Here is a 16,228-nt window from a genome sequence, read left to right as displayed (position 1 = left end):
ATGCTGATAAAAGGTGGTTCAATCTAGTACTTTCTCACGGGCAACATCTCAGGACATGGTTCACAAGAGATGACAGAACGCAAAAGATAATTAAAATTACACACAGAGTGCCTCAGAACACTAAACTAATCCATTGACAAGAAAAAAAAAAAAAGAACCCAAACACATTCACCTCTTTCCTTTCTCCCCTTTCTCCCCAGATAACACTTACACGGACTCCAGAAAAAAGGAAAATTATCAAGATATAAGATACTGCACTTGGGATTGTAATGGCTTCAGTGATACTTCTATATTGTGATGATGTGCTCCATAGGCAAACTAAAAAAAAACAGTCTACTTAAAACTGTGCAAACCTGACCACTGGGACAGAGCTGGAACTTGCTACTATTAGTTTAAGCAGTTCCTCTTGAGAAGCTGGAAAAAGTGGTAAAATTCTAATGTATCACATCACACAAGAGCTGTTTGAAATAGAAATCAACCCATCATCCCTAACTGAGGATCACAAGGATGGAACTTCCCATGCAATTACACAAATACTGAAGTAGTAGCTACTGGCTTAGAGAAAATACACAGACCTGAGAGTCCAGTCATTCATTCTGCAATTAAAACTGATAAGCATAATTTGAGGGCCAGGAGGTCAAGTGAGGAGTGTACATTCAGAATAGCTCATTAGTAGTTTCACTATCCATCCATTAACTTTTCTGACAGGAAATATCCTTGAAATCAAACTAGAAAAGCAGCTCTGAAAGGACACATCATCTTTTGCCTCATCATCAGTTAAATTTGTCTCTTTCATGGGGAAATAAAACAGGATCCTGGTGCTGAGGATATATTAAGCCACAGAAGCACCAAACATTTTGCTGAATTACCAATGATACTGAATAGAAAGATATTTGTGTAAATCAAATGTTACTTTTTGCTTGTGTCCTTTACCACTGACACAAAAACCATATTGGACAATATTCCAGTGATACCCTTTGCACTGTTGAGTGAAATGCCCTGCTGTAGGGACATAGAAGCTGTTTTTAACAATATGACAAGAACTTCAATGCCTCAGACTGAATAAGATTTGTTTCCTGAATACAAAGAGCAAATTATTATAGTAATAACAACAGCTAAATACATCTCATTAAAAATTTCCAGATGCATGACAAAAATAAACACTTCTTTTGAAGGCAACCCAACAAAATTATTTTTGTGAAGATGTGAGAACATTTTAGGTTTACCTGTACAATTTTCATCACGCCTGTAACAATGAATATCTTTCTCCTCCTTGTTCTGCTCTTCTTCTTCCTGTTTCTGCTGCCCAGGTTGATACTCAAAAGCTTTTCTAATCACAGGCTTCAAGTCATCATCTTCTCCATCCATCTCACAGGTGGGTTCCAGCTGCGGCATGGGACGCTCTTCATCTGAGTTATCAAATGGCTCATTCAACACCTCGGTTGTTTCAGAAATTGTCTCTGTTGTAACACTGCTGTTTATCCTTCTGCGCTTACGGCCCCTTTTCTTTTTCAGTATGAAAGGTCTCTGAAAAATAATTCCATAAATCAAACTCTTCCTACATTCCTGTTCATTAACTGATTCTACATGAATTTTTGTAGAGCAAGTTTATAATAATCCATTTACTCATTCAAAAAAACACCTTACGTGGCATCAAATTCAAATGTAGACAGAACCTAAAAGTAAAATGTCTAAACAGTCTAAACAGTTAAAATAGGTATGTATACAAACCTTTCCATAAGTAAAAATGAAGACTAGAATTTTCTTTATATTGTGGTATCTTTTACCTTCTTCCGTCAAATAATATTCATAGCACTGTTACATAAATTGCACTCACACATTTTTCCTCTGTAGATTTATAATTCCACAACAACCTTCACAAGTACCAAAGCTTATTCTTCTACCTTTTGGGTTTCTGCTATTTTTAGAAATAAGAATGTACACAGAAAAACAGATAACATCGAAGAAGTGCACCTCAAGCATTTAGTTGGCTGCTATAAAAAAAAACAACTGTTCAAGATTTTGTTTTCCTATTATTATACATACTCAGAGATTTATGGTTACATAAAGTAAGCTCACAAAGTATAACCAAAGGGACAATCCAACTTCCTAATTCTCAGCAGAGACACCTAAATATAAAGGCTAAGGTGAGTGCTTTAAAATTTTGGGATTTTCTCAAGTTTGCTAATTTAAGCAACTCAAAGAGTTGATTTTTTAAGTAAATTAAAAAATTAGTGCAAACATGGCAGTAACCAGAATTTAATGTTTAAATTAGAAGAATATGGGTAAAAAACCCCCTTCTGTTTTAACAACATTTCTTTTGAAAAACAGTATTCCCCTTTTAGGAGCTCCTATATTAAAAAAACCAAAAAAAGACAAACTCCACAAGCTGGACTCCATCGTAATACAAAAAAAAGAAAGAACCATTAAGACATTGAACCAATACCAATGCCAAACACCAGAGGGCAATCTCTAGTTTAAAAATTAACAGAAAATTCTGATTTTTTTATGTCACTAGTATTTTATAGGTCTGTGAAAAATCCAAAAGATAAAAACTGGATGGAGTGCAGAAAAGAGAAGAAAGGAGTAGTTAAGTGTCCAAATAACACATAAAGGATTAAAAAAGATTAATAAATGTTTGCAAAAAACCAGGTTGTTACTTGGACGGTGAGGATTTGAGTGAAATCAGAGACAAAGGGCTTTGAATGAAGCTCTAAGGTAACACACCTTTCTCTTCATGGCCAGTGACTGGGGCTTGGTCAGCCGGGGGGGCGAACTCTGCTGATTCTCATCCCCGCCATCCTCCTCACTGCTCTCCTTAGATTGTTCTGTGCACTGCCCTCGCTCCCCCACCACGGCCACACTTTCTGGAGATCGCAAATATTTATTTTTAGATTGTACTTTTGCAGGTGATTGCCTACTATTAGTTCTTGTGGAGAATATTTCTTGCTCTTCCTTTTCCCAGCAGCTAGCTTGTTCCATAAGACGCTCAGCCTGAAGGGTTGAGGTTAAAATAACAGGTCACTGAAACAGCATTTACTTAGCCATATCCTTTACATGCAGCTAAATAGTTAAAATAAGTCAACCCTGATTAGCACTGCTGGCTAACCTAGCAACAACATTTCGGCTGAATCATCTAGTTGCTCCTTTACAACAGTTAATAGATAACAAACCAAAGAAGATTGCATTTCATGGGATATTTAGCACTATTAATGATGCAGCGAATTGATTTAAGTCCTTTAGCACTACATTACATGCCCACTGACTGGATCACTTTGAGCAAGTTGAGAACACAAAGAATCAATTCAAAGTGCAGCCCCTGAGCTCTGCACCAAATTTGATCTGATTACATGCTCTTTGACTACCTCAAGAGTGATAAATACAGCTCCATGACAAGTGATTCACATTTTAAGTTTTCATATGCATCCCCCCAAAGTTACCATGTGTTGCTGTGCAGCTTCCAAAAATTCTGCATTGCAATAGCAATATGTAGTGGTCAAAGCTAAATCTGCTCTATTTAAGACAGTCTAATGTTGAATATTCAGAGTGATAAAAGCCAAAGGAAGAGAAATTCAGAAGATATCTCTGATATTACCTCCTTTTCTGCTTCCCTCTCTTCTTCAGAAACTGCAGCATTAGGAACTAACAAAGGAGTCCATCTCAAGCTTTCGGGATCTACTTCATTGATTCGTGGATTCGCTTTCAGTTTCTCCATATGACTTGAAATCAGCTTTTCCCTTCTAATAATTACAAATCTACAATCAAATAAACAGTAATTTAATTTAGAAAAGGATCACCTGGAACAGCCTTTCTATAGTTGACATCCTTTTGCAAAACAACCTGTGAAAAAATACAGGTTAATGAAAGGATCCAACAAACTACAAATACCAGCTTACACACAGTGATAACATCCTTACACTACTGGCTGTTTACTGAGAGGAAGTGAAGGAACAAAAGTTTATGAAGTGAAAGTTCAATATTAACTATCACTTAGGGCAACAGAGAGCAAAGTAAAGGTTTTATAGTTGACTACCCTAAACCTAATTCAAGAGGTTTAGTGTTGGCACTTCAATCACTGCCAGAACAATTTCTAATTTTAATATTACATACAAACATAGATAGAAAACTCTGTGGATCATCAAGTCAAGAGTGAGAAAGTCAATGTTACAGCTGAAGACATAAGTTAACAGGACAAGAAAGCAAGTCAGAAGCACAGGTTTTCTAAGGAAGCATACAAATATACTTTAGTCCTGTACTAATGAAGTACAACATGACCTTCCAATTACTATGAAGTGGCATATCAAAAGTAGGTAAAGACTAATAAAATAGCACAGTATGCTAATATATCTAGGTACATAACCCACCAAACTCGCCTGTTACAAAGAACTACACAATTCCAAACAACAAGGATTAGCAAACATTTCAAGTGCTTTAAAAATCAGGTTGGTGAAGTAACAACATTCTCTCAGTGAAAAACAAAGTTTAAAAAAAGAAATCAGATCCAGAACCCTTTTCCAGAATATGGAAAAACTTCTACTTCACTACATGTACAAAAAACTTCCCTTGAAATAGATTTGTCCTCAGGTTGTCCATAACTAAGTATCCCAGAAAAGGTTTAAGGCAATGCCAGCACTCCTCTTACTACTCTCACACACCACCTTGTAAACCAATCTCCTTTTTGAAGACTTGCATTCTTACTGGTTCAAAAATTACTAGTTTTGAATACTAGTGCCGAGACACATAAAAATTACTGAGGCTGAATTTTTTCCAATTTTAACTTTATTGTTTTGGCAAGCCAGTGTTTGTAAGGCGGTTTTGCTTAATTATAAAGTTTCTCTGATTAGAATATCCAGTAAGAATTAAGATCATCTTCAGAAACACAAATACCATTGAAAGCCATTTAAGACATTTTATGGAAAGAAAAAGACCAAACAAGAACAACAACCCAGAAAAGTTCTAAAATACCCATCAAGAGCATGAAGAAAAGATATTCACAAAACAGGAACTCACCTTCTCAGTGCACTGACCTTCAACATTGATCATAACATTAAACAGAAACTTGTATTACCAGTACCTTGAGCAGGAGCACTTCCTGTAGAGTTGATCTGATCAGCAGTGATTGAAAGAGCAAGTGTGGAAAGAGAGCCTGCCACCCACAAACACCATTTTTTCTCTTACCGGTATTCAAGCAAAATATTTGCACAGCAAGAGCTGGGAACACTTAGGGAAGATTATACTGAATGAAACAAAACTCTTAACTGAAAGTGTTTTGAGCTGGCCACATACTTCTAGTAACCATTAACATGAAGGAGCATCCAAAGAATCCCCAGGAAGAAAAGCTCTGTATGTAAAACCCATCTGCACTGACTTGCACAGTAAGACAGTTATCACTCATTTTAAAGGCAAACTTTTACACAGACATTTTTCACACCAACTGTTTTGTAAGTAGAGAATGTTTTGTCTCAGTTTTTAGAGTTTTTTTCAAGATTCACTGACCTATCTTCTCTTTTATCTATCATGCTATGTTGCTGCAGGGTTGTGGCAATATCGTGTGGACACATTCCAGTAGCTCGGCTCATCCCTTTGATGCTGATTTGTTTTTCATGGTGGCAGTTCAGGTATTCCAATATGACACTTTTCCAATAAGCCAAGTAGGAGAGACGACCCAGATCAGACAATGGCTTTTCAGGGGATCCTGCTTGACCCTCTCTTCTAGAAAGTAAATAACCTAGAATAAAAAGAAACAGGATACCTTATGGAGATAACAAAAGCAAGGAATTTTAATTAGCCCATAAGAAAGTTGGAATTAATACAAAAGATCATCAGCATGACTGATTGAACTACTTGAATGTCTTGCAATTAAATAAATGCTCCCTATAAAAGAGATGAGTTTTCATCATTAAAGTGACATAGGAAAGATCAAATTCTTGTGAGTGACTCAGATCTTATGTTAAGAGAATCAAACATGAACCAAAGCCCCCTTTCTAATAGTAAGGCAAGTATGAGAACAAAAAGCCAACATGTCTTGAAACAGGTCCCATCATACAAGTTCTCCCTCAGAGCTACAACTCTGGTCTTTTGAGAAACATTTACATCACTGTTACAGAAACAGTGTTACTGCTAAACGAGTTACATCACTGAAGCCAAGAAGTTGGAGAAGAATCTCAAGAGAAAGTATCATGGGTAATATCAGTTAAGTCATTTTTCTTCAAGAAGCCCCAAGTGACACAAGTTTTTGATTAAACAGCGAGAAGTTGCATTTTGGAGGTAACATAATTCACAAGATAAATTACTCAGAGAATTAGTAAAGAGAAATAATTAAAAAATAATCTTCCTTAAATCACTTTTAAGAATATTCACATAATTCCTGCTTGCAGTCTTCAAGACAGTAACTGATCCACTATTACACAATATACCACCTTCATTTTATAGTCTATGTATATTGTAAGTACTTTTTAACCCTCGAGCTCTAAAAGCATTTTACAATTTAGAGTAGAATACACCTGCTTGGAGATACCAGAAAATGCCACCTGCAAAATCAATTCAGTATAGAGAAAAAAATACTATCATTAATAATAGGTATCCCATCATAGTAATTCATCCCTCTGTGATACATATTCTGCATTGTGCCTTTCCAAAAACTGCCAATACACAGGCCTTAAACAAAAAGCTTCCTCCACCATAAGCACAGACATTATGTTTATGGAATTACATTACTTAAAATTCATTTGGAATCCACCAAAATGTACAGTTCTTCTGCTTTCCAATATTCTTAAAACACTTCTTTCCCCTCAAATTTTTCACTTTTATTTTTCAAAGACTGATGTAAAACACCCAGTACAGCCATGCCATGTTTGTTAAACAAATCCTACTAACCTCTTCTCAAAGTTTCTCCCAATCCAATCAGCTATACATTAAAAGCATGTTATTAACAGGTTGCATATGGTATCCAGGTTGAAGAGAAGTAGTGGCTGCTTCCTTATTTTGCTGTATGGTCTACCATACACAAACCACACAGAGAGGTATTTTTCTTCAATAAAACCATGAAATACACATACAAATATTTGTCTGATTACTCTGCCTGAAACATTGATCTTCCCTTTCTTGGACACAATACCAAAGGTCCACAACAGAATTTAGAAAAAACATACACAGATATGCATCATAGTCTTATCTCCAGTTTGCCTAAAGAAATTTACATAGAAAAGTAGACATCCTACTACATCTCAAGTGATCACAAGATAGATATTGAAATAAGCAGGGTGCCTTTCATATCTATTAGCATGATTTGTGATAAAATGCCAGAGCTTCAGGAATACCATCCTACATCTGCCTACTCCTACAGAGCTACATGAAGCCTGCTTACATCTGCATGGTACCACCAGAAACTCAGCAAGGAAATTTATTTTACAGAAGAAACACTACCATAAAAATTAAGGAAATTAAGGTATTTTAGCATTTAAAGTTGCAGCATATTAAACTTTTTTATAGCTTGATGATACATTTTAGTACATCTTGGCACTACACGCAACTATTGTTGACAGGAAACATCAAACTCCACATTCAATACCACAGTGCATCCTGGAGGTTGAAGGTAAAGAATTATTGTTGCTTTAATTCCAATTGCACAAAAGCAGACCTATAGTGTATAGCCTATTCTGCCTAATTCTAAAAAAAGCTTCACTTGTATCAAGAAAGAATTCTGGATCACCTTGTGCACAACATACAAACCCAAGTTTATGCTAAGATGTCACTGCCCATAAAAAAACATGCAAAACTGAGGTAGGTAACAAAAGTAGTGATAGACACCTCAACATAGGAAAAGAGAGGAAGAATAACCCAGATTTTAAAAAGAAATCCATGAGGAGAACTTATTGCTTCAATTAACTTCACAGTTTACCCTACCAATTTCGCATTCAAGAAGTCTTGGGCACCAATAGAAAGTGTTTGAAGGGTATTTGCAAGACCTAGGTTTCATTCTTGCATTTCACTACACTCTAAAGTTACTTGGACTCTACTTTCATTTTCCCCATAGTTAAGGGGGCTGCAGCTATAATTTCTTGGTAAACATATTATGAAGCTGAATAAAAAACCACAAACCAAACAAGAGTCTGGAATCATGACTTAGGCGACCACAAGCACCTTTAAGGTTTTATTAAACTGGCTCACTGTACCTTTCCTGTGTCTGGGGATTTAGAGACTAGTTTTCAGTGATCATTTTCACTCCACATTAAAATAGTGAAACATTACCTGCATGGCAGTAACACCTGTCAGTATCCTTCCCCTACCTTTCTAAAATATAATCCATGCTTTTCCAAGATACTCACGTTCTAATAAAAATCAGAGTTAACACGCTTGGTTACCTGTAGCAAGCACTGAATGGACAGTCTCTCTTAGCAGATTCTGTGATTTGAATAACACCTATTAAATTAAACTTACCAAAGAGAGGCCAAGTAATTGATCTAAGTTGCAGGTAAATAAAAAGACTGATCTTAGTAGCTCATGTATCTATCCTGAAGCATCTGAATGAGCACAATATGCCCCTGTTAAATGGACACCTGCAGCCTCACTGTGTCTACCTAATCCTAATAATGGATAGTCTCCAAGTGGCAACCTGAAAGAACCTTCTTAAGGTATAATCCTTGATATCAGATGATGAAGAGCAGCAACACTCACAGGACAAAACAGAGCTCTTCACCACCCACCCCCAAGAGCAAACAAGCCAGAGTGTATACTACACAAAAAACTAAAGCCACAACAACATGTAAGACCTAATCAAGAACAAAGCATTGTCTAGCTTATCTTCTGGGCATATGATTGATATTATCACAAAATTCAACAGCCAAAATATCATTAATGATTTTTATTTCTTGCCTTATCTCTATCCTCCACAGCAAAGCAATGCACCAAACGCGACTTGCAGCCTTTGATTTCTGTCACACAAACCTCCCCAGAATCACTGAGGTTTCATCTTACCCAAGATTTGAAACAATTAGAAGAAATGCAATCTGAGGAAGGGAAAGTTCATATACACACCTAAATTTTATGCCTTCAACACAAATTAAGGAGATAATTAGACATTAAAACATACATTTAAACAAACTGACTTATAATTATCCAGTAATTTCAATCTACAGGATTCCTAGTAACACCCCTGAAATAGCTACAGAATCCACAACACACTTATGTGAAACAGTAACTTTAATGTATCTGTGCCAGTCTCCAGAAACTTCCAGTTAGTTAACTACTAATTTTTTTTGATACTTAGTTCTGTATTTTCAAACAAGTTAAATAGCAAGAGATCAGAGGTCCAGGCTTGACAGCAGGACAGTGGCCAACAGAGAAAACCAAGGGACAATCTGAAACCACCACCTGAAACACAGGCAAACAGAATTAGTCTGGCTTCATCCAAACAATTGGAACCAACCAGACAAGTTTAATGTTCATACTTTTTGGCATTTTCTAAGAGCTTGGTAAGATTTATTAAGTATCACTCCCTTCTGCAAGCAGTGCAGGGTCCATCTTCCTCCTCCAGTCACTGCATTTACTTGTGTGTTCACTAGGAGAAATTAATTGTCATGTTTGCTGAGAGGTAAACAGACTTATACTCACCAGCTCTCTCCTGAAAATCTTCTAACAATCAGGATCACATCAGCCCCCTTTCACTCCTATGGCACGAAAGCAGTTTCATGCACACTTCAAGTTACCAACTGCCAAGAGCAGCTATTTCATTAAGTCTCGTATCTCCAAATGCCCATGACACATCCTTTTTTCCCTACCACACACTTCTAAACATCACTACCTCAGCTTCATAATATTAAGCAAAAATCACAACACAGTTTTAAATTTAGCTTGAGACAGCTGAATCGAATTTTTTAATCTATTGAAGGAGCACACTGTTTGGTTTTTTTTTTTGCTTTTAACATGGTGGCAAATGCAGGCTAGCCTTCAAAGGTGTAAGACAACAGATGCAGACTGCACAGAGACCAGTGAAATACAAAGCAGCAGCAAACAAAGACATTAAACAACTGGTACACTGGGAAAGACCAAATGAACAAACTAAAACTGACAGAACAAAGTCAAATGAAGTTTGAAGATTTTTTTAAAGACAGTCCTGCAATCTAAGAAGTACTGCTCTCAGTACATGTTTTATAGCAATGAACAAATCAATTTATCATTTCATTTTGCAGAATAGTTCATGTTGGAAGGGACTACTGGAGGTCATCTTGGCCAACCTCCTTGCTCAAGCAGGGTCCTCCTAAAGCATGTTGCTCAGGATTGTGTCCTGACAGCTTCTGAACAGCAGACTCCACCACCTCTCCAGGCAACCTGTTCCAGTGCTCAGCTCCTCTCATAGCCACAATCTCTGATGAACAGTCAAAGAACAGACATCTAGACTGAAATGTTCAGTTTCCGTGAGTGCAATTAATACTGACCATATTAATTATAAAGCCATTAGGCTTTCAATAAGCTAAGGAATTAATCCTGATGCAAGCAAACAAAAAACCCCAATTTATGAACTCGTTGTAGGTGTCTGAATTACACTTGTTTGTGTTCACACAAGACTGCATGGTCACACTGTTGCTCAGTGACACACAGCAACAGCCGAACTATGGTGTGCATACTGCCCAGGGTTGCATGAAGACTTTGTGGCTTCCTATTCACCTGAGAAGCTAGGAAACTCAGCTAATATGAAAGTTTGAACAAGCATTTTTGATGCAATTAAATTTATTAGTTTTACTTTAAAACCACCTAGAACAGTCCTAGAAATGCTCTATTTTATTACTAAATACAAATATTACTTTGTTTAGCTGAAGAGCAAACAATAGTCAGTCAGTTAGCATCCACACTGGAAAATAAATAATCGTAGCTGAGTAGCTTCTAAGAAGGTGAAATGGAGGCTTATAGTTGGCTTGTAAGTGTAAGTGTATCACTCATTTTATGAAAGGGTCACAACCTTTCTTGCCTGCTCCAATGGGCAGTACAGTTGTACATTTTACTGAAAATTCCACATAGCCAGAATATAATTCATCCAGAGCATCCTGAGGCAGCTTCAACAGAGTATTCTCCAGAAGATGCCACTGGCTTAAACTTTAGTACAATTTCCTGTGTTCTATTAACCATGTGCTCCTTTAAGGAGGGATCTGACACAGCAACCTCTCCACAAATAACAGTGACATATGCCATGGACACTGTGCTGATCTAACACAACTCCTCCATTTCTTGAACTTCACTGCTTACAGACAGGCAGGTTCTTTGAGAACAGTCCCACAAAGAGAGGCACTTCACTCTTGAGGGCACCACATATGATGTTCAACTATTGTTTTGAAACATCAGTGCATTGCATTGTCTTCAGCAGAATCGTACCTGAATGGAAAACAGAGACTGAATCTCATTGTGTGCCTGCACAAGCACTTAGAAATTGCAGTTCCTTTCTCCTATGCTACTAGCAACAAATCCATGTATTTGCTTTTCACTTAGGGAGGCTAAAATACAAAACTAACAGTCTTCAAAGTGGACCCCAAGGGTAAGGATTAATGAGTCCTGCTTTTTAGCTAGAACAGATTTTTTTTGTCTGCTACAAAAACTCTGGAAATAACCATTTACACTGCAAATCTGAAAAGTATTTTATCTGAGAGCCTGTGATCATAGAAACAGTTTTGTCTGTCTTATGTATCAACCACATCATGCATTGGAGACAAACATAGTTCTGATCTTATTTAAAAAGTCATGTTCAATATCACTTCCTAGGAAATTAATCATATCAATCTCTACCAACAAAAAAGTTACAAATACTAGTAACGTACTACTAGTAAAGGAAGTCTGTTATATTCTTGTAACTGAGACAGAGCTCACTTTACAAAAGAAACAGCAAAAAACCAGATATCTTGAAACTATGTGTCCTACTGGAGTATTCCAGCCCTTATCTTGGATTAGCTTAGTTGTTCTAAAGAACAGAATTTTCTACTCAAATTTTGTAATTCAAACTTACATCTTCACTTTTCTCAAAATATCTACAGATTAGATAGGCTTTTACCTTAAAGAAAAGCTGCAACCAAAAAGTCTTTCTTTCAAAAACAGAACTACACCAATGGTAGCTTAATGCAGAAAAGGAGAGCTTTGCTTCACTGCAAAAACTCATCACAGAGAAATGTTTATATCTTGTTTCATAGCTCCACATTCACAGAATTATCAACAAAATTTACAAAAGTAGCTCGTCAATAGGAGCAACTCTTACAAGAGAAGAGCCATAGAGAAAATGCAATATAGCAAAGGTCTCTAAACAAGAATAATTCCTGAGTCTTACACGAGTAACCCTGCCAGTGGTTATTAACCTACTATTAGCCTTTGAACAAGAGAGGACTTGGTCTTAAAAGCACAAGAAGCTGTCTTCCATGTGTCCTGGCAAAACTACATCGGCATCATCATGGCACCTTCAAAGAGAAATTTCTCTTTTTCTTTCTTGGGAATCTTTACTTCATTTATATGAAGGCAATTGAGGCGCCACTCCTTACAGTACAAAGGATCAAACTTTAAGAGAAGTATCATTGCAAAACCCTTAATTTATTGCTTATGTATTAAAATCATACAAAATAAAGACTGCATTATCATTTTGAATAATCTTCCAATAATTTTTACACCCAGAAAATCAGACTGTGTGCTTGCAATATGTAATGACAGAGAATAAGATTGAGGCATAGACCATATGAAGAAGCAAATTCAAATCTGTTAATCTGGCTTCCAACATGGAGTCTCTTTTGCCACTGTAATTTGCCTCACAGCAAAACAAAAGAGCAAACTTATATGATTCCAAACTTCCTCAAGCCTAGCCTGCATAGAAAGGCCGTTTTAAAATCAGGTTTCAACTCCCAAGCAGGAATGACATAGCTTAGAACAAGTGTCAGGTTGTCAGTCATGGAACAGCTACTGAGCTGCTACAACATCCAGCAGCCATAATAAGGGGAAGTGGCAGCAGCTTCCCTTTGCCTGTCATTGGTGTGTGCTGGGATACAGCAGAGCTGCCAATGGCTGAACTGAGCCAAGGACAGCACAGACACAGTGTGCCAGTCTAAAGGACAACCTTGCTCTGCAGCCATGCACTAAGGCCACTGCAATCAAATTCATCTGAACAGCTACGCAGAATTGCAGGCAATGCATAACTCCATTTCATCCTTCTCCACCTGTTCAGCCATACTAACAATAGGAAAACACCACTGATCCTATAAATAGGCTGCAGGAAAGCTGCCAGTGCTAAGTACCACATTATCAAGTCCACTTCAAAATGCAGCTATGCAAGACAGTGCCTCAATGACAGCCTGCTGACAGCACTTTACTTCCAAACTTCCTGAAACTTACTTCAAGTTCTCCTATCATGAGGCATTGTAATGCTAACAACCAAGTTTCAAAACAGAGCACACAGGGAAATATACCTGTAGACAGAATTTATACAGACCTATGTTATGTGACTTACACCAAGGCATATGCTCTATAACTATTTATTTCACTCATTCATCTTCCTAGAGTTTTGTGAAGATGCACGTAACATTTGTGATCCTTCAGTTACTGAGGATGTTCCCAATTGCCCTGAGTTCTCAAAGCCAATGGGGAGAGGTGTTGGAGTCATGTCAGCCAGTTTCCCAGGGCAAATCTCACCATTTTACTTAAGTGCTCTATAACTCGATCTTCCTCTAGCAAAGATGGCATCTCACTCTGCTGCTTAAATTCTGTCACACCTGAGAACAGGTCCTGCCAAGAAAATACAGAGTACCTCAGATTCCTTCTGAGGCCTACACCAAGCCCCTCTGTTGTCACACCATGCTTATTCCATTCATCAGCAGGGCCAGGTTCTGCTTACTCTTCCTTTGGCTGTCCGCATACTTGTGAGAGCTCTCCACATTTTGGTACTTTCCACCTCCCTCAGTTTCAACTCCAACCAAGCTTTGGCTTAACATTGTTGTACATGTAAGCAATACCAGTGCCTTTTGGAGGATTTGGCTTTGCTAAAGTCAAGAACTCTCCTTGCAGCCCAGCAGGCTTATTGTCATGCCTGCTATTGTCATGAACATTGGAATAAGTCATTTTTGCAGTGTAAGGAATCTGTCTCCAGAAATCAACATGTCCTGTGCCCATTTGTCTTCACAGCAAGCCTCTTGGAGGACACCACTTAGCAGGTCTTTAAACAAGATAAAATTCTGGACCTTAGTCTGATACTTACCCTCCTAATTTCTCTCAAGATGTGAAACCCTGCTATCTCCCACCATGACAGCCTGGACTGCCAAATACAAAGCATTTGCCCTAGCAGGTCCTTCCAAAATCTGTGTCGAAATAGTGTCCCAAGCATCTTGCTGTCCTTGCAGAATAGTTTCAAATAGTCCTTGGGAAAAAAGGCCTTTCACTAGCAGGTATCACCCAACTGCTTGGAAGGCTCATCCTCTTCCCTTTTTTTGATCAGGCTATGTATAACAGATGACCAGCTCAGCATTAATGGCTGCTAACTTGTCCTCTGACTCTGAAGCATACTGAAGGCTTGACAGGCCTATGACCCATTCATTCCACAGCAGAGAACCATGCTTCCAAGTAATTGCTTTGTGCAGAGCACAGCCTCCTGTCCTTGGCTTGCCTGTCCCTGAAGAGACTGACACACATCCATTGCAGCAGTTCAGTCCTGTGAGCTACTCACTGCATCTCTGTAACCCCCGTGTGTTACAGCTCAAGGACAAAGTACAGCCTTCTAATTCCACCTTTTTGCCTACAGGATGTGAGAAACTGGAATAATGGGATCTCAAATGCAACACAAGGGGGCCCCCTTCCCCTGCCCACTCCAATCACGTTCTCTCTTAAAAATCCCATTCTCCAACAAGCCCAAGACCAGGATGGCTATTTATTCCTCTAGAAGAGCTGTCCAAATTGATTTCTGATGTGCTAGTGTGGTCATTCCAACTGATGCCTGTGATACATCACCCTCTTCACTTGTGTCAACTCCTAACACCTCTCTGACCTCCAGGACAACTGATTCTGGGCCAAATGTTCCATTAATTGTAAGGTTTGCTTGTGTTTGTCATTGATGCCATCCACCTGTTTATTACAAAGTTCAACCACCTTCTGAACACAGGATCCATCAATATGCTTCCTCCTTCTATGCTATGCTCCAAAATGCATTAGGATAGAAATTTGTTGCATTTCTCCTTAATCACTATCACACAGCTCTAAAATGCACTATTTTGTTCTACTTTCTGCTATTTAGCCTAAATATTGCTCAGTACATGGAACTAATACCAATATTTTATTGTATTTTACAGGGTACTGAGATTACAGCAAGGTTCATTGCATTTCCATCTTTTTCTATTATTGCAAAAAGTGAAAAAAGCACTTAAAACAAGTTTGGATCTCTCTATGAAGTGTTAAGATATACAATTATAAGAAACTTCACCCAGAAGTCAACATGTACTCCTATTGGGAAGAATTCATCTTGGAGAGCACTTCCTATGTCCTTCTATCCAGACAAAGGTTGGGAAAGGTTTAAGATGTCTGTGCTTTTATATTAATATTCTAGATGCATTTCTGCCCATTTTAAACATTATTTTTATACCAAATAGTATTATATCTAGCATGAATATGCCCTATAAACAAATAAGAGCAACAATACCTGTAATTAAGAATTTGGATCATTTGGCTTATTAATGTCATCATGTTGTTAAGCAGTCAGCAGTCGAGTCCACTGCTGTGGTCTATCTGCCAGTGAAGTCAGACCAAAAACATCACCACTTGGCAAGAGCTGCTGGAAAGCAAAGGGGTAAGAACTGTGCACTAATGTCATGCAAATGGAGTCAAATAAAAGCAGGTTTTTTGGATCACAAGAACAGATTTTAGTGGACTGATCTCTCCACAGTTTTAGACTGAATGTAGCCTTCACAGCAGAAATCTTTTAAGAACTACATCCACACTAAATCTGCAAAATAAAGTAACACCATGTAGCTAAGTAACACTAACATTCTGGACTTGAGTCTGATTTATAAGGATACCAACTTTTTGCCATGCACTGTCTAACTTAAACCTGCCAATCTCAGGTTCATATTTATGTATGCACATCAGGATCACACATACCAACATTTACATACAATTCCACACAGAGCAAAGGGAAGTCAACATCACTGAAGTAATTCTTCTACAGAAAACATAATCAAGGTACTTATGAAAGGCTTCCAGACACACACCTGAAAGATGCCAA

The 16,228-nt window shown here is 37.8% G+C and overlaps 1 protein-coding gene across 7 annotated transcripts in view; it reads right to left on the bottom strand.

The window, feature by feature from the left end:
* KAT6B (lysine acetyltransferase 6B) overlaps positions 1–16,228 on the bottom strand; it is a 103,582-nt gene that overhangs the window by 4,377 nt on the left and 82,977 nt on the right. For all 7 annotated transcript variants that reach the window (XM_077183233.1, XM_054637292.2, XM_054637295.2 and 4 more), the window contains exons 13-16: positions 5,497–5,728; positions 3,596–3,755; positions 2,728–2,994; positions 1,227–1,527 (exon numbers count right to left, since the gene is read on the bottom strand). In XM_077183233.1, coding sequence (XP_077039348.1) covers positions 1,227–1,527; positions 2,728–2,994; positions 3,596–3,755; positions 5,497–5,728 — 960 coding nt within the window. The remainder of the gene's footprint in view (positions 1–1,226; positions 1,528–2,727; positions 2,995–3,595; positions 3,756–5,496; positions 5,729–16,228) is intronic.

Source organism: Agelaius phoeniceus, chromosome 9 (assembly GCF_051311805.1).
Source record: "Agelaius phoeniceus isolate bAgePho1 chromosome 9, bAgePho1.hap1, whole genome shotgun sequence".
Taxonomy (NCBI): domain Eukaryota; kingdom Metazoa; phylum Chordata; class Aves; order Passeriformes; family Icteridae; genus Agelaius; species Agelaius phoeniceus.
This window is presented reverse-complemented; position numbering and strand designations above follow the sequence as displayed.